Genomic DNA, 27,338 nt, shown 5'->3' on the forward strand with positions numbered 1-27,338 from the left:
CGTGGTATTGTGTCTTTGGCCTTAGGGGCTGGGAAGTCACACCTGTAAATCTCCCTTGCCTGCACTTTACCTGAACAGCTCGCATCTACCTGCTGCCTGCTGGCGTGAAGGTATCTGCAAACAAGCCGGCAGATAAAAACGGGCGGAATAAATGAAATGAGGATTTATTCTCTCAGATTCGGATGTCTGCTGGTGTTCGCGTGTTTTGCGTCGCTTACTTGGATTAAATCAATCCCCGGTGATGTAGGTAAGTTGAAAATGGAACTTGCCGTCACTTCAACGAAAGTATAAGTTTATAGGCTTAATTGATTGACTGGATCCTCAACAACCCGTAACTTTACGTAGTTAAACCTGTACTGCTGCGACGAAGCAATACCTTTTGGAAATATTCAATATTGCATACTTCCTGGTTTATTTATTATTTTTATTTTTTTTATCATGTATTAGTTCAGCTGAAGTAGAGCTAGAATACTTGAGGAAGTTAAACATAGAGGGGTCATTTCATGCCAACTCAACCCAAATAAGAACTTTTTTTTTTATTTCACGTCATTTATTTTCTTAAAATCAAACAAAACAAAGAAAGAAAACATGTTGAAACTTCTGCTAAATTCACAGGACCTTACAAACTCCTATAGGCTTATTCCAAATACTTTTTAAGTTTGGTCCTCTGGGGCAAAATTTGAACATTTTTGTGCTTCCCTGTATGTATTCTGAACCTCACCAATTGCTTATTTTTCACTGAATTAAGTTGAAATTTCCAAGAGACCCTTTAGCATTTCCTTTCAATCAAACTTTGATTGTGTGTAGTATTTATGTAGTTCTGTCACATCTAGAAGTTACTTGGTCCTAGATGAAACATTGAGAGCAACAGACTTTGCTTATATAGCTTTGGAGCTGAAAAAATCCCACTTTTTTGACTGTTGATTTTTAATAGAAGGGGGAGCCTGTCTGCTCTGAGCTCAGCAACTCACTAAAACCTGCCTGTCCTAATTTTTGTTAGTTTATAATGTCCTTTTAGTCATTGATTGACTCATTTACCAAAAAACATTTGCACTGACATATTTTTAAATGCTTACTTCAAATACTGGTATGTGCAATTAAGTTTGATCACAAAGCTTGAAATTAATTGTATTAATTTTTCTTAATTGCTTTACAGATCAGGTCGTAACTTCTTGTGACAGCATACAAAATCATACCTGATTAATGTTTTTCTTGCAAATGTATTTATACAGTCATTGTATTAAATAAATGCTTGCAACTGCTGTGTTGTCCTCGAACAACAAAATAACTAAGCTTACTCTCGTGTTTGCCAAGTGAGTTGTTTGGCTGCTACACTACCCTCACGGTTTAGTTCCGCCTTTTTTGTTCCATCAACATCAGGATATTGATAAGCATTTAGAAAATCCCTTTTGTCATTTGTGAATAGATTCTGAATTGTGGGAGATAAGAATGGTGACTATGTGGATAGATTTTTTTTTTACCCACCCCTAGATCAAACCTAGAGTTTACTCAAGATGTTGACAAAGGTTTTAGTCACTCAGTACAGGTCATGGTGATTTTAAGTGCTATTTTAGGCAACTCAAGGTAAACTTTGAGTAAGCCAAATAATGGGTCCAAATCCCTAAAGTGACATTCTACACCAGAAACCGGTTTCGTTTTCAAAGTGTTATCTATATGAAATACACTTACCCCACCCAGACTTTTCATGATGTTTCAGAAATATAGCCTAACCTTAACATTTACTTGCAAAACAAACATTTAACCCAACACAGAACAAAATGTTTTCTACTGAAAATGTGTAGACATACTTACATGAATGTCACGCTCGGGCATCTCTCTTACCAAACATGATAAGCTATGTAATATTCTCATAAAGCCAATAATAGTAACAGGCAGTCACACTTGTAACTCTCCCTCGCCTTGTTTACTCTTGTTTACTCTAGATAAGCTTTGAGTAAAGGAGTAAATTGAAAGTGTGTTTCATAAGGTAGCTGTTGCTACTTCCAAGATAAGGAATTTTGTTGAACAAGAAAAACTTGACATAAATACAAGTTCAAAACTACTTTGTGTGTGAACTTGTGTGCCTGAATCATGTCAGATAGATTTTTATCAGCAGTAGTGGTTGTTAAATGGTATGTTCGCCGTCAGCAAAGCAAGGTCAGGATGATCATACAAAAAGTTAATATCATAACATGTTGATGAAGGTTGTCAGTCATTCAGGGCATGATAACTCTAGGTGCTGTATTGTAGGCAACTGGACGTGTTTCAGTTTCTTGTTTCATGTTTCACCTCTCATCCAAGAGGCTTCTTCAGGGTCCACTTGTGGGTTGTTGGCCCAACTGGCCTTCATGTGGGCTGGAAGGGCTAGGTGAGCCCAGGTGTGAATGGATGTTAAGCTGAGGGACAGGCAAACTACTACGACTCGTAGTTATCTACACACAGCTCTGTATCAATCAATCAATCAATCAATCAAAGCTTTATTGTCAATTAGCTGTACCAACAAAAGAGGTGCAGCAAAAATTATATTGTGTTTCTCCGGGATCCATGATACGAACACAATAAACACACACATTATATAAATATAATAATTTAAAACTAAAACTATGAGGGAGGCTCATGAAGTGCAGTATTGTGCATGCTCCAGATCAGCAGTTCAGCAATCTAACAGCCTGTGGAAGGAAGCTGGTGATAAATCTTTTTTTTCGGCCTTTTTTACTCAGAACCGTTCTCCTGATGTGAGCAGTTTAAAGAATGTGTGGAGAGGGTGGGAGGCGTCCCTGACGAAGTTCAGTGTCCTGCTCCTGCAGCAGCTTAGGTTTCATCTGTAAACCAGAGTAGATTTCTTTGGTGGTCTTGTCTTGGTAAAGACAGGTGCCACAGAATCAAGGAGAGAAAAAAAGTACTGAGTTGACGTCTTTAGTGACATTTTTCCACAGGTACTGTCACAGTTGCAAAAGGAGCCAAGAACCCAGGCAATTTTTCACTGAGAATCACTGTGATTGCAAGGCTGATACGACAAGGAGTAATAACATTTGTGTCACTGGAACCAGCTAATGATGCTTCAGATGTAATAAGAAAGTGGTCCAACACGGCAGGACAGAAGCGACATTCAGGGCTGACACATCTTATCCAGGGGAAAGGATCAAGTCCAGAGTGTTACTGCTGGAATGAGTAGGTTCATGAACAAGCTGAATGAAGCCAGAAATATCCAGAAGTGCTAGAAAGGCTTTACTTAGAGGGTCAGAAGACGTATTCAAGTCGATATTGAAATCCCCAATAATAGAATTAGGGGTGCACCGATTTGATATTAAGATTGGATATCGGCCCAGATATTGACAAAATAGCTGGATCGGGCATCGGAAAAAATTAACAGATCCATGGGCCGATCCAGTTTTTTTTTTTTTCCTCCGTCGCAGCACATCCTACGTCATTCGTCAGCAGCACGAGTGTCACATGCTGGAATAGCCCAAGTTGTTGTTTGACCAACTTTGTATTCGTTTATTCTCAGGTTCAGCTGCTATGTTTCATTTTGAATTCCTGTTTGCAGGACTTTGTACTTAATATATTTTTTACATGTTTACAATGTTTGGTTACTGTTTGATTACTATTGTATGTTCAGCCAATACACTGTTTTGTTTCTGCGGCAACATTTTATTTCTTTCAATCTAAGAAGTTTGATTACATTCTTTTTTAGAGTTGAATGCACAATTGTTTTTTTAATAACAAATGGATAAGAATTCAAATATTCTTTTTACATGTTTACAATGTTAGGTAACTGTTTGATGACTGTTCAGAGGCCCGAACAACATGGGCTTAGTTATATTCAGGAGGAGAGGCTTCATTTAATGGCAGAAAAGTGTTTCAGCCACGTTTCACATAAGCCAATCGTGTCCAGCTATTCCTCAATAATCAAATCATAAATCAGTAAGGCTTTGGTGGATCTAATATTAATGAAGCCAAATTTGAGGGTTTTAAGCTCATTGGAGCAGCAGTTTCCAGTGACAGGCCGTTCAGTCGATTCATTGTAGATCATTTATGAACTGGAACAAGGTACCTTATGGTTGTACTATGTTTGGGCTGCCTAGGCAGTTAGGGATGACGTGATGCAGTAGTGATTGGCTTTGGTATTTTATTATGTAAGACTGTGTAAGGTGCTTGCTGAGACATTTCCCCACTGTCAGGGGTTGAGATTGAAATTCAATCATTGTGATTTACACATTCAGAGGATGATTCAATGAAAGAGTGGTGAGGGAAGGTAACAGCCGTGATGTAATAAACTAAGCTATCAGTCTGATATTCTACACTATATTCCTAGCCATATTAATTAGGTTAGTAGACATGGAGTCCAGCAGTTTCAGGGCTATGTGCGTTTCTCTGTGGAATAAGCGTTTTTAAAATTTCACTGTAATCATATAGCAACTTCTTCTCACTTTCTACAATATAGAACCTTTAAATATAGTGTTGCTTGAAAGTTTGTTAAACCCTTTTATTTTTTTCTGTATTTGTGCATAGATATGACCTAAAACATCATCATATTTTCACACAAGTCCTGAAAGTAGATAAAGAGACACAATTAAACAATCGAGACAAAAATAACCCTTCCAATATTCCATATCTGTGAGTGGCAGAGGTATGTGAACCTCTAGGATTGGTAATTAATTTGAAGGTGAAATTAGAGTCAGTGTTTTCAATCAATGGGATGACAATCGGACAACGTTGGGTGCCCTGTTCTATTTGAAGATCAGGGATCTAACAAAGTCTGATCCTCACAACACGTTTCTTAAAGTGTATCATGGCACCAACAAATGAGATTTCTGAGGACCTCTAAAAATAGTAACGGAAAAGGTTACAAAACTGTCTCTAAAGAGTTTTGATTTCACCAATTCAACACCGTTGTTACCCTCCCTAGGAGTGGACGACCAACAAAGATCACTCCAAAGAGCAAGACGTATAATCGTCAGCGAAGTCACAAAGGACCCCAGGGTAACCTCTAAGCAGCTAAAGGTCGCTCTCACATTGGCTAATATTAATGTTCATGAGTCCACCATCAGGAGAACACTGAACAACAATGGTGTGCATGGCAGTTTTGCAAGGAGAATGCCACTGCTCTCCAAAAAGAGCATTGCTGCCTGTCTGCAGTTTGCTCAAGATCAGATGGACAAGCCAGAAGGCTATTGGAAAATATTTAGTGATTTGATGAGACCAAAATAGAACTTTTTCATTTAAATGAAAAGTTTTTTGTGTGGAGAAAGAAAAACACTGCATTCTAGTCTAAGAACCTTATCCTGTCTGTGAAACATGGTGGTGGTAGTATCATGGTTTGGACCTGTTTTGCTGCTTGCCATCATTGATGGAACAATGAATTCTGAATTATACCAGCAAATTCTATAGGAAAATGTCAGGACATCTGACATTTGACACTCCCAGATATGTAATTTTGGATCATTTTCCTCAATATATAAATGACCAAGTATAATTTTTTTTTCTCATTTTGTTTAATTGGGTGCTCTGTATCTACTTTTAGTACTTGTTTTAGGTCATATCTATGCAGAAATATAGACAATTTTAAAGGTTTCACAAATTTTCAAGCACCACTGTATAGAAAATGCATGTGCTCTTACAGGGAGAAAAAATTGACTCACCTGAGCTACAGTTGAAAGACCTCACAAACTGTAAGTCTGTTTTCACTTGCATGGTTAGTTGCTGAGCTTCAGCTTCAATGAAACCAAAGTAATACCACTATAGCGATATACACGATAAGTACTTTTAATAAAATCAAAGCAACTCTTACTTTTCCGTGTTTGTTTCAATGTCTCCAGGTTCCACAGTATTGCCAGAGCTGCAGACCCTGCATGAGCGTCTGTTAGTAGCTGAGGAGCTGGGAGGGCAGGTTAGCAGGGATCTCAGCTGCATCCTCGAACAGCTGAGGAACATCTCTAAAGCTGCCAACATCACGCATCCGACCAGTAACACCACCACCAACACCATCTCCACAGGTTATGTTTTAATCTGAAAGTATAACGCGTCTTGCAGCCAGTGGTCTGCAGGAGGCAGTTTAGAAATTAAAAATCTGTTACATACCATATGATGCTAACTGTTCACCTGCTCAAGACTCCTACATTATACCTCAACTTCTGGTACGTAGCACAGCTAATTATGTGGCAATTAGTATTAAATCAGTTTATTTCATCACAGGCATGGCTGCTTTACTCTGTTAGATGGAAAAAGCTGTTGTTGGGCACTTATTCATCCCTTCCTACCACTACTACCATTACTACCATCACTCCACCCCGTTCTCCCACGGTAGTATCCATTAACTACAGTTTACCACCTGGCCACATAATTCATTGTCTGTCAGTTTGTACTAATTTTTATTATACACTTTTATTTGGTAATATTCACATATTCACACATTCACATGAACACAATATAAACTTAGAAATACAGTTACTACTAATGTCAATGCTTAACTTAGTTTATAGCAACGCAATCAGTAAATTCAGTCAAAGTGCTTTTCAAAACAATAAGAAAAAAGCAGACCATGTTTTCATTAAGATAAAAAATGGTCAAGTGGCAGTGAAATAATAAAGTTTACTAATTAGAATTTTAAAAAGACATTTTATTTTGAAATAGTGCTGTTTGTTATCATTACAATAACCACTTCCACCGCTATCTTGATAATTGCATTTATAAACCCATAAGATTGACTAGGAGTATCAGTAAAGCAAAAGGGATTGCAGTAGTTTGAACAGATTCTAGCTAAATGCAATTTTTTTAAAGCTGTTCAAAAGCCTCAGTTGTTGACCCTCAGATTTAGTTACAGAGAATTCTCAGTCTTTGGTCATTAACACATGTATGACACGATTGTCATCATATCCTAAAACTAGCTGCAAAGTGTGGAAACTTTACAAGAGCAGTGATGTGAGCTATTTTCTTTGTTCAAGTTAAAACTCTGGCAGCATTAGCATTCTGTATTTGAGCTGTAATCAATTTAATGACTTTTTTGTGTGACCAGTGAACAAAGCATTGCACTAAAAGCATGTGCAAACTTCTCAGACTCTCTTGGAGAAAGAAAAGGTCTCCATTGGAAATAAAACCTCTAAATGATGTTTTGGTGATTGCTTTAGAGTTAGATCCTTAAATAAGAACCAGAACCATAAGACCTCTGTTTTGTCTTGATTTAGCTGGAACAAATCATGTATTCATTCAATTCATATATTTACCTCAGAGACACAGCTTTCAATTAAGTAAATGGGAATCCATAAAGAACCACCATACCAGGACAGATGCTTGAAGCACCCCAGATGGAATGCTTGTTCTTTGTGATGAGAAGCTTTGTACTGATACAAAAAAATACCAAAATTGGTTCCTTTACTGCCTAAAATACTTTACTGGTGACAATCCAATACCCCGTTCTTTACTTATTAGAATTGCAGCGTCCCAGGACTCCTCTACAAGGTAAGATTAGTTATATTGCAGGCCCACCTTAGCGGTGCAAATTGCCAAAAATCCATTGACATGCAAGGAACCTGAAGATTTAAGGTTTCCAGTTTTCCCAGTGAGTTATCTGGGCTTGTTTACAGATAGCATTTAGTGCTTTAATGCCTTTGTGCTTTTGTTGCACAGTGTAGTATTTTGGGGCATTTAAAGCCTTAACTGCTGACTGCAGAGAGACAACAGGAAATTAAGGAGAGAAAGAGAGAAAGACACATCAAAGGTCCCTGGCTGGACTTGAACTGAGGACATTGCGGTTCATGGTCGAGGCCTTAATCCCCAAATTTTGGGGCACCATGTTCTTGCACCTTATATATAAATTGTGAACGCTTGTATTTCCCTCTCCCCATTACCTCCTATGAACAGAAACTATAAGGCAGCCAGGTAGTTCAGACCAACAGTTGTTCCTCCTTCCCAACATTTACCTCTACATGCCCCACCTCAGACAACATCCGGGCAGTCTCCTCCCTAATGTGGTCCTAGGAAAGGGCCGCCGTGGAGGTATGTGACAAAGCCTTACATAAACCCATACCCTTGCTATTATACCATTACCTTTTGACTCTGTGTGTTAGCTTCATTCATTCATTTCCAAAACAAGTTGTAGCTATCTGAATATTTGTCAGTAGATGGACAAATAGTGCACAGTTTCCTAAGAACACGTCAAATGAGCAGATGCTAGTCTTATCTTTGCCAAATGAAAGCATGCAGAGTGCTCTTAACTCTGTTTTCTTTATCATTGTGTGTGTGTGTGTGTGTGTGTGTGTGTGTGTGTGTCTTTCCTCAGTGTCCATTGTGATTGGCATTCCTACAGTGAAGCGTGAGATGCAGAGCTACCTGGTCAACACACTAAGCTCTCTGTTCTACAGCCTGACTGCCTCGCAATGGCAAGACCTCCTCGTAATTGTCTTCGTTGCTGAGGTTACACGCACACACACGCGCACTCAGACAAGCACACGCAAACATACACACAAACACATGCTGACCGTTCACTCTTGAACCCCCCGTCCTTTTTTGGGGGGGTTGTTGTTTGTGTTCAACTGAGCTGCAGTTCAAGCAGGACCTTGCGTCGCTGCTGTGGGGGCAGAGCTGGAGAAGAGAGAGAGCAACAGATGAATAATAAAAAAATGTACATTAAAAACTTCGAAATTATTGGGATTTCTGGCATGACCATTCAGTAACAGACCACCAGTACCAGCCTATACATTTTCCCTCAATTGAGCATTTTTGTTCATTTAAGCTGATGTACATCAATATAATATTGAACAGGGATAAAAGCAAGAAAGGTGTTTATGCGTTATGAAACAAACGATTCCATTCTATGATTCTGTGTTCATAGAAAGTCATATCTATTTGTGACAAAGAAAAGCTTTGCTTTAATAAAATATCAGAGAAGGTAATTCATCTGTTGATTTTTTTTAATGATCATCACAAAAGTAGGAAGTGATTAGCAAACTCTGAGTAGCAAACTCAGATTTAATATTTATTATTATGCATGGAAATGTACACAAAAAATTGTTGCATCGAGATGCATCGATAATCGGTTTAGAATTGAATCGTTGACCTCAGAATCGAAATCAAATCGAATCGTGAGGTGCCAAGAGATTCCCACCCCTACTGTTTTCCACAGGGAAGTTCACGGAAGACTCAGTAGGGAGAGCTGACTGGGTCGTGGTGACGTTCCCACCTTGATTTGGTGATTTAGAGAAGTTGCCAAAGACAGTAGCTACAATAACACAATAGTAGAAGGCAATAGAGACATGTAAGCTTAAGTTTTTTGCTCTAAATAACATCACATAATCACCTCTAGTAATCAGTATGAGCTGCCTGGCTGTCACTACCGGGCACACAGGTGTTGTTTTCCAGGCAGAAGTGTGACAAAGAGTCGGTGGGGCAGGAAGGGTGACAGTGTGTGTGTGTGTGTGTGTGTGTGTGTGTGTGTGTGTGTGTGTGTGAGACGTGATGCCAAGTTAGAGGAGATGGTTAATTGCATGCAGAGACTCTGAGTCTGTGTGAAGCATCATTTGACTAATGTCGCATTAGCCGTCTAGGAAAGCAAACTACCAATAACCTGACCTGAGGTCACAATAATACCTAACAATGAACAGACACATAAATTGAACACATGTGCATCACATCAACCAGAGTTTAAAGTCCTGTGCTTAGCTGTGCTATGCTATGCTATGCTATGCTATGCTATGCTCAGCCCAGTTAAACGTCACCAGTCTTTGAAGAAAAAGTGCTGATGGTTTCAGGAGAAGGTTGGGATTCCAATGTTGAATGCTGATCTTGCTGTGCAAGGTCTGATGAAAGTCAGCAACAGTTCACTCCTTTCCTATGCAAGGATAGCAGCTCGGTACTAACTTGCTTGGTGTTCCTCAAATTGTGAAGTTAGATGGCAAGCTTTGTGTTGCAGCTGCTGGTGCTAACTAATCTGGAATACTGGCAAGACCTTGTGTCACTGCAGTGAGGTGAAGAGGAGTAGGATAAGAGAATAAGAGGAAGAGAGAGGAAGGTGCTGGAGTTTTGACTAGCCATTTTTATACTGGGCAGCAAGCTGCCAACTTGGCCATCTTTTTTGCAGCTAGGTTGGCAGATTTAGACAGAGGGTGGTAAATTGGGGGTCTGTTTTGGTCCGCCAAATTGCCGCCTCAGAGGGTACACTTATTTCCGCCTCGTCTGCTAAATCTGAGGCATCAATGTGCCGGCCTCTGTGTGAGGTAGGCGGAGGTGTCGATAACCTGCACTGTTGTGCGACCCACAGCCAGGGAGTTTTAAAACCAATAAACAGCTGATCACAGCAGTCAGTCCATCATTTCATCCGCGGACATCAAGATGAGCAACTGGACAGCCGCTGAGATCCAGGAGATGCTAGCGTCTCCTCAGTCTCTGTAGCTGTCTTCGTTGTCCGCTTGTTGTTGTAGCTGTAAGCTACTAACGGTCGTTACTTTCAAATTAAAAGCCCCCCGCGAAGAACGCTGTTCTAAACTCCAATGGGGTGCAATGTAAAGCTCCTATTTTAAGGACAAATTCGTTGTCACTGTTCACAGCCCAACTTCGTGCTTCACCTCACGTCACATGTTTACGTCTACCCCAGTGGCGGCTTTTGGAAAAGGAGGAATATTACACCTCCCTTTTAGAAAGACAAGACGACATTGCCGCTCTTACCTTGGAGCAAATGTGCTGCCTTTTCTATCTAAAAAGGGCTACTGTCTGATCAGAGGGGGGTCTGTCACCCTGACCATTAGTAGCTCAAAGCTGAATTTTGCACCTAGGTGTGAAGAATGGTGGATTCTGGGAAACTGAGTTCAGTTCAGAAGTGAAATCCACAATGAACAACTTCATCTGTCGGTCCCAACACTTCAACTTGTGAAAAATGGTAACCAAAACAAAAGTGTTACATTGATATTTTTGAGGAGTCTATTATGTATACCACAGTGGCAGCTGCTATAAAATGTTCCTCTTTACAACTTCCCCATCCAGTGTTAGCCATAAGTTGCATCTCATGAATCATAATCAACAAAGAAAGCTGAGACTAAATCAGCACCTTTTCTTGTTCCATTCCAGCAAAATAAACAATGCTTGAAGACCATTCAGATTAGTTCCTGTATTACATTTGTGTGTGTGTGTGTGTTTGTGTTTAAGATTGTGTTTGTGGGGCTCATATCCTATGGTGTTATTCACTCACACCAGAGACCATTAGGTGAAATGATAAAAGGCTACACTCTGCTATCTAGTGAAACTGGTTATACAAGGTCTGGCCTTAGAGGCATTAACATAATAAGGCTGTCTCAAACCATAAGACCACTATACAATGTTCATTGGTGCAAAGGTATTCAAGACTACCTGTTTGGTTTTAACTAAATGTATCAGAAAGCCCCTGTGGCACTGACTTCCTCCTTTTATCTCCCTGTCACTTTAGGCAGATTCAGACTATGTGAGCCACATAGCAGAGATCATCAAGAAAAGGTAAGTGATTCTAGCTGGCCTCCCATGGGGCAGTTTCACTATTATATCGCTGTTTACTTTGGTTTCATGTCTTCTGTTACCTGATGTGACTGAGAGCAGCAAGCTTCTTGTGTCTATACTATCAGTCTGTGTTACATAGCAGGGGGGCAGTTGAGAAGGTGCTGATGACCTGTTCACACTGTACTGGATTTCATTTGAAGACATATGTGGGACTTTTTATATTTATTTATTTTTTTTTGGCTCAGAAGATGTCACCACTCCATGAGTAACTTCACCAAAGTAGCAAAGTAACTGGAATGGCACTTGGTAGAACAGTCCCCTTTAAATCAATCAAGCCCAATTCCAATATCAAACTGGATAGCCCTGGGTCACTCTAAATGTTAAACCTCTTAACCGCAACTCAAGCTCAGCAGATCTGTAACAGCCAACCACTAGGACAACAATATGATGCATGTGGAATCATGAACTCCATTGAGCTGGGGAAGAATAATAGCTTGATAAAATTAGAAACATTGTAAAAGCTGAATCTAGAATCCTTTTTTTTTTTTTTTAATTTAGATCATGTGTGCACCTCGGTAACAATATATGACAGAAAATAAAAAGAAATAAAAAATTATTTTACTCTTATATCAAATTCAGACATGTCTTCTTCTTGTAAAGCAAAACGTCACATGCACTTGCATGAGCTTTTCATCCACACATTAATCAATCTTCTACTTTTAGCAGTGAGCGAGTGGAACAGAGATAAGATTTCACGTCAGTTGGAGCTGACTCTTGGAGTGTTTCTCGGGCAGGGCCTCATTCATTGATACTGATACTGTACAAAAACCCCATTGTATAACTTGATTAATTGATTTGGAGAGGGTGGTTTTCCCTCCTACGGCCGCTCTGCCTGAACCCTCAGTGATTTACAGAGTTACTTGATAAACAGATGGCTTATCGCTAAAGTAACTGCTAACAGCGGCTTGCTGAACTGGCCTCCAAGTGAACACAGTTGATGTTTAGCTGCTAGTAACCTTTTGCTCTTTAAGTCATGTGCCTAACGCTAATGGTCCAAAACCAGCAAGAAAACCAACTTGGTACTGTATTCCCTGTCAAATGTGATGCGGTATTCGGTCCTACTCAAGCCAAACGATTCAGAGTTTCTTGAGCTTCATTTGCATGTGAAAGTCAAGTATGTAAACATTGTTAAAAGGATTAAAAATGATGCAGAAATTATTTAAAGTTGCCCTATTTTTATATTATCAGTGAAGTGAAAGGTGTTGAATCCCAAGGGAATGAGCACAAATAGTACTTTGAGCCTTTGTGTGATTTGTGTGATGTATGAAAGGTGCTGTACAAAAAATTGGACAATGACCAAATTCAAACAGTTCCCCCTGGCTATGGTTTGGCCCACGTTGGGCAGAATTTTCTAGTGCATCTTTAAATGTTTCAAAGCCATGAATGCATGTGCAAGTGTTATTTAATGCATCTAACAACCTGCTAGACATTAGCAACAAAAAGATCACTGAGCGCTTAATGCTGCTTTTTCTCATCCTACATAATTACCTTAAAGCAGTGACATGTTGAGGCTCATCTGGAACAGTTTTCTGTTTACAGTTGATAATTCTTGCATTTCATTGCTGCATTTCTGCAGTAAACAAAATACTGTACACTTTTACACGCTACAAATTTAGTGACTGAATGGGTCTTTTCATTTGACTTGAGAGTTAGAATTAAAGTGATTACAAAAAGTGGAAGGAAATTGATTTTTTCGGGAAAAAATTATATTTTCTATCATTTTTACACCTAACAATGGTTATTTCCCTTATGCTGCCAGTGGTATCCAGATAAATTGTTATCCATTAACAAATAAAAAGTCATGTTTGGTGTTTGAAGGCAGTGGTATTTCATGTGTAAGATATTTTGAAATAAGAATAATCTTTCCCATATGATGAAACACTGAATTGTTTGTGCCTTCCCTTTGTATTCTATTGATTAAGTCTGTGGTTGACCAACTGATTCTTTATAGTTTTCCTAAGGAGGTGCTGTACGGCTTGTTGGAGGTTGTCTCTCCTTCAGAGTATTACTACCCTGACTTCAGTCGCCTCAAAGAGACCTTTGGAGACTCCACGGACAGAGTCAAGTAAACTGACAATTTCTCTTGCTGTATTTTGATGCTAGAATTGTTAATTGGGTTAATTTTGATATTCATATTATTAATCATCTATCTAAGAATATCAGTATTGGTAGGGGAATTCACTGATGACTTTAGTGACTTCAATAAAAACCTGAACAAATGTATGTTTGTGTGTTTGTATTCTTAGATGGCGAACAAAGCAAATTCTGGACTTCAGCTTCCTTATGCTCTATGCTCAGGACAAAGGAACATATTATGTTCAGGTAGGGATCAAAGGTCACACTCTAACTATTGATATATTAGGGGTGGGTGGTATCCTAGTTTCATCCAGTAACTACAGTTTTCCTTGTTAATGTGACTTTGGTAACAAAGACATGTGGAAGTTACAAACAAAGCATCCCAATGTTCTATCTTCATCTACTCCCACCATCCAAGGCACTGAAGACTCAGTGGATTTACTTATTTGAGATGGAAAAGTCACCACAATAACTGGAAAACTCATATGAGCTATGTGTGCACAAACTATTTTACCTCAGATTGCTTTCTTAGCCCTAACTATACACTAGATCACTAGGCTCTGCAATGACATCACATGGATTCTCTTACCATTGTTATTGTTATGGCCCGGCTCTTGAGCAATATACAAAACAAGAGAGACACAAGGTGTAAACTGCAAAAAGGAAACAATTTATTAACCAAATAACTAAACAATACTTAAAGTCCGGACCTAACAGAAACAGGCCGAAGCCAACTAAGCAAAAACATGGTGCTCTTAAAACAGAAGAGCCCAAAAGGACAGGAGCCAAAAGATGAAAGAGGGCATCTCAAAAACAGCTAGGTCTTAAATACTCCTGGGAGGACTGATCAGGTGCTCCCAGGGGTGTTGATTATAACTCCGCCTACCCGGAACCTGCAGGATGACAGACAAACACAAGGAAAACACACACACACCCACAGCAGGCCCTGCCAAAGCAGGAGGGCCGTCACAGTTATGCAGACGACACCCAACTTCTCTTTTTCCCCCATCCTCCGGCACCCGCAGTGCAACACCCATCTCGGAAAGTCTTGCAGACGTCTCGGCTTGGACAACTGCCCATCACCTCAAGCTCAACCTTCATAAAACTGAACTCCTCTTCATCCCGGGAAAAGACTGTATTTGTATGTACCTGTCAATCACTGTTGAGGACTTCAAAGTATCACCTTCATCGACTGCAAAGAACCTGGGCGTAATCCTCGATGACAGACTGTCCTGCGCCCCCATTTGCATTGTGCAAACACAGCAACGGTTTAGTTGCAGAAGCTGGAAGTCCAGCCAAGAGTGAGTTGCACCTCATTTTCAATCTTCCCAGATTCCCCTGTGTTACCCCCTCCTCTGTGAGCTCCCCTGGCTTCCTGTTGCGGCCCGCATCCGATTCATAATGATGGTACTGGCCTTCAACCGCCATCACTGAGAGCAAACAAAGCTCTGCTGTGCTCCCGCTTGGTCATTTCTTCCTGTGTAGGCTTACATAGCACGATAGACTTTATCTTTAATGTTGGCAGGTATGCAAAAGATCTGGCTGTAACAGCTTGTGTCATTGTCATGACTTGTCTGTTGTCCCTTTGTTTCAGTCATTCAAGCAGGAAATGGCCTCCAGCACCTTCAGCAGTGACTTTCTTTATTTTTAAATTGTAAATGTGAGATGTTTACATACATCTATGCCAAACATTTTGCACCAGGGACTGCTGTGTTCATAATTCAAATTTGGGATGATTGGTCAAGATTGCACAGTTGCGCAGAATTCACAGGGATTTGTTTGTAATTTTGTTAATTGTTGTGATTGAAACTGAACGTGGAGCCCACCTATATGTAAACTGGGTAGTAACAGCAGTGCACACCATGTTCAAACAGGCTTAAAGAAACAGCTGTAACAGAACCTCAAAATTCTGTAGAAGAAGACATAACAGCACTGAGCACTCAGCTCTTAGCATTAAAGACGTAGATAACATCATAGAAATGAGAAAAGCCCTGTTGCAAGAGATCTGTCAGTCACTCAAACCAAATAGTTGCCACATCCTCAAATACATTTTGTGTTATGTGTTTTCCAGTTAGAGGATGATGTTATTGCAAAGGCGGGCTACTACAATGACATGAAGACCTTCACCACCCAGGAAGCCTCCAAGGAATGGCTCTTCCTGGAGTTCTCTAAACTTGGATTCATAGGTGTGTGTGCGTCCTTGCGTCCGTGTGTGTTTATGAAGTGTTGACGGGGTGGATTAATCCTCATGTTGAGCCATGTCTGATGTGTATGTGTGTTTGCATGCGTGTAATCCTCCAGGCAAGATGTTTCGAACCCATGACCTCCCCATGATTGTAGAGTTCTTCCTCATGTTCCAAAGAGACAAACCCATCGACTGGCTGCTAGATCACATTTTGTGGGTGAAAGTGTGCAACCCAGAAAAAGACGCAGTAAGTCAGATGTACATGAGAGAAAGAATTGCAGATGGAATGAAATACTAAACTATACTCTGCATGAAACACAGTTTTGTTGAAGGCTTGATAACGTTCAATGGGAAACTTGCAGACCTGGGACAAATAGTAAAAACCTGGGACAAAGGTTTTTTTTTTATATGTATAACATTTGCCAATAGATCCCAAATAGTCTTTTTTTTGTAGACAGCATTTGCCAGATTTATAAAGTTTCTCATTACTCCGCAACTCTTTAGTGTTTTCGGTTTTTTTTTTAAAGGGAATCTGGGGCCCCGACTACTTCTGAATTTTGTCTGAGTGATCGGAATTCAAATGGGGGCGTTCAAACCTATACTAAAAACTGTGTAGTGAAGTGTACATAATTGATACGAAAATTAAGTTTTTGCGGCCACATCACCCTCAAACCCTTTGTGTGTTGTCTTATCCAGGAAGACTGTAATAGACAGAAGGCATTGCTCAAAAAGAGGTACAAGCCCTCCCTCTTCCAGCATGTAGGCCTCCACTCCTCTCTGTCTGGGAAATTACAGCATCTGAAGGTGAGTGCACCTCTGCTCTCTGTGTCTCAAATGTACGCTCAGACCTGTGCTACCGAACCATGATGAAAGAGGTCACGCGATTACAACAAATATTAAGACCCCAAATTCATGAGCTGTAAGATAAGAACATGCAGTACAGGGCCAGCTGATGGCCTCCTGTGTGGAGATTAAGGTGTGGAAATCTTTAATTTGGTAATGCTTTACTTCACAAAGTGTCTCAACATTTTTGGAATCAAGGTTTTATTAGACAGGTTGCATGCAATTTAAGATCAAGATCACAAACTGGGAACCCACTCCCTCAGGAAATTAATAGCCCTTTAAGACAGAGATTCCACAATAGCGTATCTACAATCTGTTGGGTTTTTTGGTTTTTTTTTTGTGTGTTTCCACCTGTAAATCAAAAAATTTCTCTGATTACAATTATATGGATGCTGTTGTAATGTGTTGTGATTGAGGTCATGACCCACCTTGCATTGTTTAAAGCAACAAAGATGTGTTTTTTAGTCTAAATTGCATCACATTATCACCATCAGTAGAGAGCGGTCCCTGTCTGGTTCTCGCTTCCAGGAGGATGCTGTTTTCTGGGGTGGGAAAAATGTTCGATTCTTCGATGCATCGCGATTCTTTATTTCTGTGTTCATAGAAAGTCATATCTATTTGTGACAAAGAAAAGCTCTGCTTTAATAAAATATCAGAGAAGGTAATTCATCTGTTGATTTTTTTAATGATCTTCACAAAAGTAGGAAGTGACTAGCAACCTCTGAGTAGCAAACTCAGATTTAATTTTTATTATTATGCATGGAAATGTACACAAAAAAATTGTTGCATCGAGATGCAACGATAATCGGTTTAGAATTGAATCATTGACCTCAGAATCGAAATCAAATCGAATCGTGAGGTGCCAAGAGATTCCCACCCCTACTGTTTTCCACAGGGAAGTTCACCGAAGACTCAGTAGGGAGAGCTGACTGGGTCGTGGTGACGTTCCCACCTTGATTTGGTGATTTAGAGAAGTTGCCAAAGACAGTAGCTACAATAACACAATAGTGGAAGGCAATAGAGACATGTAAGCTTAAGTTTTTTGCTCTAAATAACATCACATAATCCCCTCTAGTAATCAGTATGAGCTGCCTGGCTGTCACTACCGGGCACACAGGTGTTGTTTTCCAGGCAGAAGTGTGACAAAGAGTCGGTGGGGCAGGAAGGGTGACAGCAACTTTTTCACATATAAGTGTGTGTGTGTGTGTGTGTGTGTGTGTGTGTGTGTGTGTGTGTGTGTGTGTGTGTGTGTGTGTGTGGTGCACGCTCACCTCCAGGATAAAGACTTTGGGAAGCAGACTCTGTACCAGGCCCACAGTAACCCGGCTGCAGAGCTGAGCAGCAGTCTGAAACATTACCAGCAGCACAGTCTGGAGAGGGCATACAAAGGAGAGGACTTCTTCTGGGCATTAACACCCACCAAAGATGACTACATACTTTTCACCTTCTCACAGCCAATTTACATGTCTGGGTTAGTATAAAATGTGTTTTTAAATGTTGATAATAAAAATCATTTTCTTAGAACCACAGCATTGCTAAAGTCATTTGCTAGATCTTAGTATGAAAAAAGTCGAGGGATCTGACAAAACTCTACGTTTTCAACTTTAATATACTCAGATATGTGATGAGGATGTAGACTGTATATTGTGCAACGTTTTTATGGAGAAACTGAGCCAATATCCAGGCATTTCTTGATATTTTGGATTGCACCCATTTGAGTCAGCTTGTGCCATGTGTTTTCTTTACTACCTGAACATGACTTCCTGTTACCAGCTTCCTGTGTTTCTTTATGTTTGTTTCTGCTGTAAAGTTTGGCATTTGGACATGGACTTTTATGGGGATTGACTCACTTTTAAATCCAGCCTTAAGGTGCCAATTGAGGAACTAGAGTTTTTTATACCTCTTGATGGCTTCACTTATAAGGCCCAGAGGTTACTGCTCGGTCTGAACATCAACATGACATGACCTGACATAAAACACATATTTTTAGATTTATTTATATTTAAACTTACAGAGGAAATCTCTTGAGGTATTATCTGTTATGCCCGTCGTGAATAAACATCCATCAATCTGCTTGGAAATCACAGAAAAAAAGAACCTTCAGAACTCGCCATGATCATTGACTTTCCTTCAGTAAGTAATCCAGTTATAGTTGTCTATACATTCATGGGTACATCGTGAACTGGAACTGCTGATATCTAATTTTGCATACTTCATGGAGTCAATTGGTCTCAAAAGAGAGTGTGATAACCTGGATCTTGCGTTCTTATGGTTTAAATGGAGTTTTGTCTTTATATTTGTTCCCAAAAAGATCGAAATGTTAGTTTATTATCATTATTATTATTGACTTTCATTATTTTGACTTTTCACACAAAAATCACATTGGCAATAGACAATATTATAGACAATCACTGTTGATTTTTAAAAAAAAAGAAAAGAAAAGAAAAAGGAAGCATGGAAAAAACTCAGTGACCCACTTTAAGGGTGTTCAAGGATGTTGCTGCAGACAGGATTTTGATAACGGGTATACTGATCAGCGCAACTAATATTAAAGCTGCCACAGGGAACTTTTTGTTGACTTTGGCAGGCTCCTGTTACGGCCGTGAAACAAAGTAGACTTTGTGCTACAGTGCCGTGTGAGACTATTCAGTTCATCCTCATCCATAAAATGTGTATTTTATAATGATGATGGTTAACCATTTGTTTTTATTTGTCAGGACAAGTAACAAAACAAAACAAAACATATCAAGATTTCAGTTTAAATAAGCTCCATTCTGTATTTTACACACACCCACACATAATAAGCTGTGAAGCCGTCTATGTGCTGAGTGAAAACAGGATGCTATGAGGTGTGTACATACATGTTTAAACGTTTCTGTGTGGAGTGTTTGCCCTGCTTCATTCTTCAACCTGACATTTAAGAGCAGTGTTCTCACACTGAAGTGGCTGACTGCCATTAACACAACTGCTTACCTGCTTTCTGAAGAAAAGTTAAAGCCAGAATTAGCTACCGTGCTAACATTTTGTTGTCTCCGGAGTTAGCAGTGCCATTGAAATAATTAGCTGCACAACATTCCGAAATGTGTAACAGCCTCAAAATCAGAGGTTAGAAAAAATATCCCCATGTTCATACAGTGAATTCATTTAGCTCTTTTTTGATAGATGACTGATATAACTAGTGGTGGAAATGGCCGCTGTATTTCCCAATGCACCCATATTTACAGCTTACAGTAAAAATCACCAGGCTAATGGCTACTTCTTATATATTATATATGTATAATTGTATAGTTAACTCTGTAACACACCTTAGGTGGGTGAGGAAGCGAGAGATGACCTTTCTAGCTCTGCAGTCGGTGCATTTCTCTGCCTGTATGTCACTAGATGTTTGGAAAGATTGCTCCTGTTTCCACCTGTACCTGCTAAAGATGTTGGCACTTGTGCTAACCCACCACCACAACTGGACATAATTTAGTTCTGTTGCATTTCCTGGTGCTCCTAGGTCATTCTTGTGTCACTTATCTTGTTGCATAGTGGACAATTAAGTTTTAGTTTGTTTTTGAACAAATATCTATATGATAGAGTATTTTAGCCCTGGTACACCCACATGCTATGTGTTGATCCCAACAGTACACACAGTCCACTACAGCATTGCTGTCTTCTTCATTGTAGGTACCTGTTTCGCAGTGGAAATATCGAGACCAGTGGAGATAAATTCTACAACACAACAGTGGAAGTGCTTCCCAGCAATGTGAGTAACCTGTGTGTGTGTGTGTGTGTGTGTGTGTGTGTGTGTGTGTGTGTTTGTGCATGTGCGTGTGTGGATGTGTGGATGTGTGCGTGCCTCCGTGCGTGTGTGTGCACTCACACACTGTTCTTTGGTTCCATTACTGCTGTTGAGTTCGGTCAGGTCTTGGTTTTCATCTCAGGTGTTGATGCCTCAGGATGGAGTGGCAAGGCAACAGGAAACACCCACCACAACAAGCTATCTGCTATCACTGCACTGCCTCCCTCTGGCTGTGTGTGTGTTTGTGTGTCAATCGACACTTCTGTCACACTTAAAGGGGAAAAGTAGTCGTGCGGTGGGTGACCTTTGAGTAAAGTTAGACAGACATGGAATCGCTGTGGGGAAGATAAGGGGAAAACCCATTACACAAGATGAGTCCAGGTCCACAGGCTTCACATTGCAGAACAGACACCAATAGACCAGAGAGTGAAGAGCCTCTGACATGAAACGGTGACAAGAACAAGAAGAATGTTGCACATTTATTAAAATTAATGCAATCAACTCAGGTTGAAAGATAAATATCAGTGAGTATTTTCTTACATCCAGTGCATTCCATATTTTCCTGACAGTGTAGCACTTTACAAGCTACCGGGAGTTCTGCTCACACAGACCACACACACAGGACTGGGTTTAAGCCTCTTTTATTGGTTTAAGCCCCCAAACACTCGTGCAGACCCGGGACCCGAATGCGCTCGTGCGTCTCGTGCGTCTCGTGCGTGTCTCGTCCTCCTCTCTGGACACCTCTCATGCCTCCACCATCCGACGTCCAGCACACTACTGCATTTAAAGGGACTGAGTGATTAGTAACTGGGTGCCAGCTCTGTCAATCACTCACCTGGCTCTGCTCTCGTGAGCACATCATTTACTTGTGATGGTGGGTGTAGCTTTGTCAAATGATGATGTATAGATAATTTACTTGTGGCAAACAAATAACAATCCAAATAAATAACTATCTGTCAATATAAATAACTATTATGAACTAAATAGCAGGCTTTAACTCTGCTTTATGGTGAACATCTACAATTAAATATCTATTAAGAAATAACTATTCACATAATAAAATGCAAAAAATAGATTCAAGACACTTTGACTCTGCTGTTCAGATTCTAAACTCTAACCCACTTCACCTCTCATCCAAGAGGCTTCTTCAGTTCTCACTAACTGGAGGGGAGTTGCAGACTTGTAAACTCTGTGTGGGAGTGTCCTTACAGAGTCGTTAAGGACACCTGTGCGCTCTGAGTTTCAGAGCTATTAGGACCACTTGTGGGTCGTTGACTGGACCAACGGTTGCTCAGGCTCAACGACTATCCAGTTTACATGTTTGTCAACTAAAACTGACCACAAGATCAAATGTTAGACTGACCTTTTGAATAATCCCATCATTGAGAATATTACGCAGCAGTCAGCAACATCGAGCTAAGTGGTGATACCATAGATGTAGTATATTGTAATTAATGTGGCATTAAGTATTGTGTCCAAGTAGTTTGTGTTTTGAATGATTTCATTTACTTATGTTGTTACACATTGGAAACATCCACTCTAAGGAAAAGTTGCAGTGCAGGGACAGATCAAACTCATCTAATAGGGCTAGGCTATGAAAATGGAGCTAAGCTAGCTTTTATTGCAAGGTCACAAGGTAATAAGTTTAATTCATTTGTCAAAATAAACAATTTTGTGAGTCTCAAAGCCTGGGAATGAAGCTGCTCTGTAGTCTGGTGATACGACCGTGGACAGCTTCATCCCCTAGTAGGCAGCTGTACCAGCAAGGACAACAAGGCACTGAAGAGTGTGGTCCCAACTGCTGTGCAGCCTGCAGGAACTGTATGACCAGCGTTGCCTCAGGGAGTCCCTGACAGTCTTTATCCCACTCACCATCACAACAGTCTGCACTCCCTGCCTTTAAGGATACGATACCGAATACTAAGATTACTCACTAGCTGACTGAGGAACAGCCTTCTTCCTCAGGCCATACAATTCCTCCATTAATATATCAGACACACAGCACACACACCCCTCACTTACACACCAGTGCACATTACACTCCAGCCCTCACACAGAGATTCTGCATTAACAGTGCAGCAAAGGCTCGCTATTTCTCCGCCTTCCTTTGTTCACACTGATCCAAGCAGCTCCAATGTAAAGCAACTCTACTGTGTCAGTTCATATGGATGCAGTTATAATGTGTTTTGATTGAGATCCTGACAGATCATACATTGTGGAAAGTGTCAAAGTTAAATTTTTCGCTCTTAATTATAAAATTACATAATCACCATTAGTAAACAGCGGACCCTGTCTGACTTCCTCACTTACCGGAGGGATGCTGTTTTCTGGGAGAAATTTACTGAAGTCCCAGTTTGGAGGGCTGACCACCGCAGGGATTTTTTTTCAATACAAGTTGCCAGAGACAGTAGCCCCATTCACACTGCCCTTTGAGTGCAGGGATCCTGCACCACTTCTCTGCATCCTCCTCTGTGTGAAAGTCTCAGATGCAGCAAGGGGTGACATTTCGCTGCGGCTCTGATGCACCTCCGGAGGTAGAGGCGTTTGTGTGAATGGACATCTGGCAGCGCGGAGCAGGGGCGTGTTGATCTGATGTTCACAGTGTTGTGCAGCTTTTCACCAAGTTTGATGCTTCAGTGTTTTTACATCTTTTTGTCAGATGTTACTATGGTATACAAAAAACGTGTTTACATTAACGCCACCGAATGAAATGCAGCACTAGACTGTGGCCGCTTCACTTTAATTAGCTATAATGTTAACAGACCACCTGAAATTAGGAGAAGCTATTCACCGTCATTATCTCCTCATCGCCGTGCTGATGGAAAGTCAGATGAAGTTTTGTAGTCCACCAAACATTTATGGAGCATCACAACTAAACAGCGTTGCAGCATTCTCATAAACAACTGAAGTAGCTGGAGACTTTTAAAAAAATTACAATTGTGAGCCAGGCAAATATTATGTGTGATTAATTTTGATTAATTAATAACAAAGCTTGTAATTACTTATATTTTTTTCACTTTCATGCTGTTTACACCCTCATCACCTGGTTTAGCACGGGGTGCATGCTAAAGCTTTTTAGTTTAGCAGCTACAGTGAAGATTTTGGTTTAAAGAAAGAGTAAATAATGTCTGTTTAAGTCCATTTGGGATCTTAGGGCTTCCATAAACTTGGATTTTACTGGATAAGGTGTATGGAGCCATGTTGTGTTATTTTTGATGGTTTTTTTTTTCCATTTTAGGCCCCATCTACTTCAGCTGTTTAGTAGAGTGCTGCAACACTAGCTCCATTTACACTGCCCATTCAGTGCAGGAATCATGTGCCGATTCTTCGCATCACCGTCTGTGTGAGAGTTTCAGATACAGAGATGGGAGCCGGCGTCTGTGTGAATGGAAAAGCCGGAGGCGCAGATTAGTGGCGTGTCGGTCTGATGGTGTTCACAGTCTGACAACTAAACAGATCCATCAGAAATATCCACAGATAACAAAGTTCCATTCAGCTTTGTTGAGCTTTTCATATTCTTTCAGCTTATTCTTTCGGTTTTATGGCCCACAAATGTGCAGTTTTATACCCTCACCGCTCTCATCATCCTTGTTTCAGGCCAGCTCTGAGCTGCATTATTATGGATCAGATGCACAGACCACTTCACCTCTCCCTGGTCTATAGCAGGACAGGCTGAGTGAAGAGTGGCTCTGGAGGATGAGGGACCCCAACAGGAGCAGCAGACCAGTGGAGAGGTCGAAGAGGTCGTTGCATCTGATCCATTGTATCGCGGCTCAGAAGGAGTGTAAGGAAAAATGTACTGCGAAGGAAGGCAAATCATATTGTGAGGGAAGGCCTAAGTATCGCGAGGTAACAAAAAAATGTTGAGGTAATGCAAAAAGGATTTCTTGCCATGACCCTTCAGGGACTCTGTAAATATTAGACAATGGAAAAAAAATATTACCCCAAATAAATACCTTGACCTCTTCTCTACTATTTGGTAACATGTTCTCTCTTTTAAGAGTACAGGATGAGTTTGGAAAACACTGTTGGTGCTTTCTGCAGAAAAACACTCATACTGAGTTCTGAAGTTACAGCCTGCCTGATATCTGTTGTGTTTTCTTCCTTCAGACGTCAGCACAAGGCAAACTACTGACTGGCTCGCCTTCTGCCTACAAACAATCTGATAAGGGCTTCATCATTGTTGGTAAATATCACAGAAGTTCATAACTTTAATAATATTAATAACAATAAGCCATCCCCGTGTGTCACCTATGCATGCTTGTCACGAAACATAAAGCACTGATTCAGGAGAAAAGGTGACCTTTTAGATATTGATTCATCTAATTAATGACATTAGGAAGCACAATGGAGCACTGACAATATTCTTGTGTGTATGGGACCAGGGTGAGGCTTGTTAAAACACATTTCACAGAGGGTGAAAGGAAAACATTATTACACAACCTCAGAGTCCGACATGTATGACAAAGCTGGTTGTCAACAGAAACTAAATCTGCAGTGACAGTATGAATGATGATTTGAAACCTGCGCCACAACATGAATAACACAAATTATTGGCGTTCCATTGTCAAGTTTAAAAAAGGCGGTGCCATTATTTGTAGAATAACGTACAGCACTTCGTCCCAGCTGTGGCTGTTTAAAGTGCTTTATAAATAAAGTTGAGTTGAGAACAGATATTTTGTGCTTATATTTCTAAAGCTCAACAGCACACATGAATTTTACCAAAAACATGCTGACTCCACCCTTGATGACTTTTAAGAATAATAATAATTGAATTAAAATTCACTCAGCCACCAGGAGTGACCAACTAATTTTTTTTTCTAATAAGATTTGAAATAACAGTTGATTCCTAATGTAAGAAATTGATTGCATTAGCATTACAAACATCATATTCAATCAGACCTTGGAGGTTGTTATTAACACATTCAGATTGAGATCTTTTGGTGAAAAAAAAAAAATTGCTAATAACTGAAAATTATGTTTTCTGTGAGATGCCAGAGGGGACTGTTTCAAATGTTGTGGTGTAATGTGACAGACCAAATTGCGCATTTGTGAAAAATTAGAACAACATTATAATAGTGTTAAGTCATACATGCACATAAAAAAAATTTCCTACTGTGCATTTGTGTGTTTCAGGTGCATTTGAGAATGGGCTAGCTGAGCATGACATTGAAGAAGCACTGCAGCCGATCTCAGCAGTGCGCCTGGTGGTTCAGTCTGATGCTGACGTCTGGGCTCTACTGAGTGAGGTGTGACCTGAGAGCTTCTGTGTGTTCATGTGTGTTTTCCTCTGTGTGAGCGTGGGTGTACTTACACACACACACCGCTCAATCAAACAGCAGCACAGTGAAAAATCGAAAATCCTAATACAGAAGTTTCTAAACATAAATAAAAACTTTACTTGAAATTTGAGCTTCTTCTTTTTAAGCCATTTACAGAATAGTCTTGATTGACACCCCTGACTCTGTTGCTGTTGTTACATAGACTGAGACAACTTCCACTTTCGTGATTACCATTGGCTACACTCCATGTGGCTGTGGCAGTGAGCCGCATGGTGTACAGGGGCCAGCTCTTGGACACCTGCTTTACATGGAGTGCAGGTGGTGAATGAGGACAGATGACACGGCATCTATATCAGATGATAATATGGTCAGCTACTTGTTAAGTATGAGTTTCAAAGAGGTAAACTAGATACAGGAATAAAGAGAGCAGCATGTGAAACTGCTTCAAAACTTCCACTTTTTTGGAAAAATGCTTAGCTCATTTCCACCTGGGTGTGAGAAAATTGAAGATGTGAGTTATTAGATGCTGTGCTTGTAAACTCAGTGATGGTCATTTTAAATTTATATTAATCAGTTAATCTTCATTAGCTCATAATTTTACCAACACTGATAAATGGCTGATAATGTAAATATCCCAATATGGGGCCAGTAATTTATCAGTCTATATACATCGAGCATTCCTAGTAGAGAGCTGAATTCAGGATACCGATAGATTAGGATAAAGACTGGAGGCAGGAGCAAACAGCGAGCCTGTTTTCTGTTAAAAGAAAAAGTTAAAAAATACACTGATCAGCTCCTCTAAAAGTCATTAATTAACTTAATGTTGCACTGTATGACTGTATGACTGTGTGTGTGTGTGTGTGTGTGTGTGTGTGGTCTTACAGCAGCTAAGGTTTGCTTAACACTCACTCTTGTTTTTCTCTGTCAGATATTCATTAAAGTTTGAGGAGTACAGAGGACACCACCACATACGCCTTCCATCAACTACTAAATGCTTCACCTGAACAATCTGCTCCCCCTGCTGGACAAAGATTTTGATGAGAGGAACTGTTTTTTTTGTTTTGTTTTTTATTGAAGTTTTCCATGATGTGCCTACACAGACTGTGGCTGCAATCTACTTTCATTTCCAGTTTGTGAGTTAGACGTTTGGAAGAGATTTCACCGCTTGAACTGACCACATTGCTGGCCCAGCACATCCGTTTAGAGACACTGCACTCATCAAAGAGATTGTTGGAACTGTAAAGTGTCTTCATGAGTAATTTATTACGTTGTACTTTGTTTTAACAGATAAAGAAAACCATATCCAGTACTACCTTGTCTTTTGAGTATAACTGGCAGGGTTTGTTTTTTACTTTCATGTGCATGAACTCCAAACCTGCCAAACAGGTTCTTGAAATACTAGTCATGTCATACGGACAGATTGGTTCCCTGTCGAGAAGATGTATCCGGCCAGTGCATTGTTACAACAACAATTTGGAATTGAGACCAATAAATGTTTATTTTGTGATGATGTTACAACTACTGATTATTAATTTCATCATGAGTCTCTTTCCAACGTCAAACACATGGAGAAACCTTGAAGCGCTATCAGGATCGTGTTCTTTGACTTTTCCAGTGCTTTCAACACTGATCAGCCACTCCGGCTAGC

The 27,338-nt window shown here is 40.1% G+C and overlaps 1 protein-coding gene across 2 annotated transcripts; it reads left to right on the forward strand.

Moving 5' to 3' along the window:
- On the forward strand, positions 1–27,205 carry LOC115568277 (alpha-1,3-mannosyl-glycoprotein 4-beta-N-acetylglucosaminyltransferase B). Of its 2 annotated transcripts, none has more exons than XM_030395414.1 (15): positions 1–247; positions 5,820–5,996; positions 7,861–7,995; positions 8,279–8,412; positions 11,414–11,460; positions 13,472–13,585; positions 13,767–13,842; positions 15,668–15,782; positions 15,898–16,028; positions 16,478–16,585; positions 17,902–18,095; positions 20,294–20,372; positions 24,519–24,594; positions 25,545–25,657; positions 26,619–27,205. In XM_030395414.1, exons 1-15 carry the CDS (start codon positions 157–159, stop codon positions 26,634–26,636), a joined length of 1,608 nt encoding a protein of 535 aa, XP_030251274.1. In that variant the 5' UTR covers positions 1–156; the 3' UTR covers positions 26,637–27,205. The 2 variants fall into 2 exon arrangements, with proteins under 2 accessions (XP_030251274.1, XP_030251273.1); XM_030395413.1 differs by lacking the exon at positions 26,619–27,205 and adding an exon at positions 25,893–26,602.
- The last annotated feature ends 133 nt before the right edge of the window (positions 27,206–27,338 follow it).

The sequence above is a fragment of the Sparus aurata genome, chromosome 18 (genome assembly GCF_900880675.1).
Source record: "Sparus aurata chromosome 18, fSpaAur1.1, whole genome shotgun sequence".
Lineage (NCBI taxonomy): Eukaryota > Metazoa > Chordata > Actinopteri > Spariformes > Sparidae > Sparus > Sparus aurata.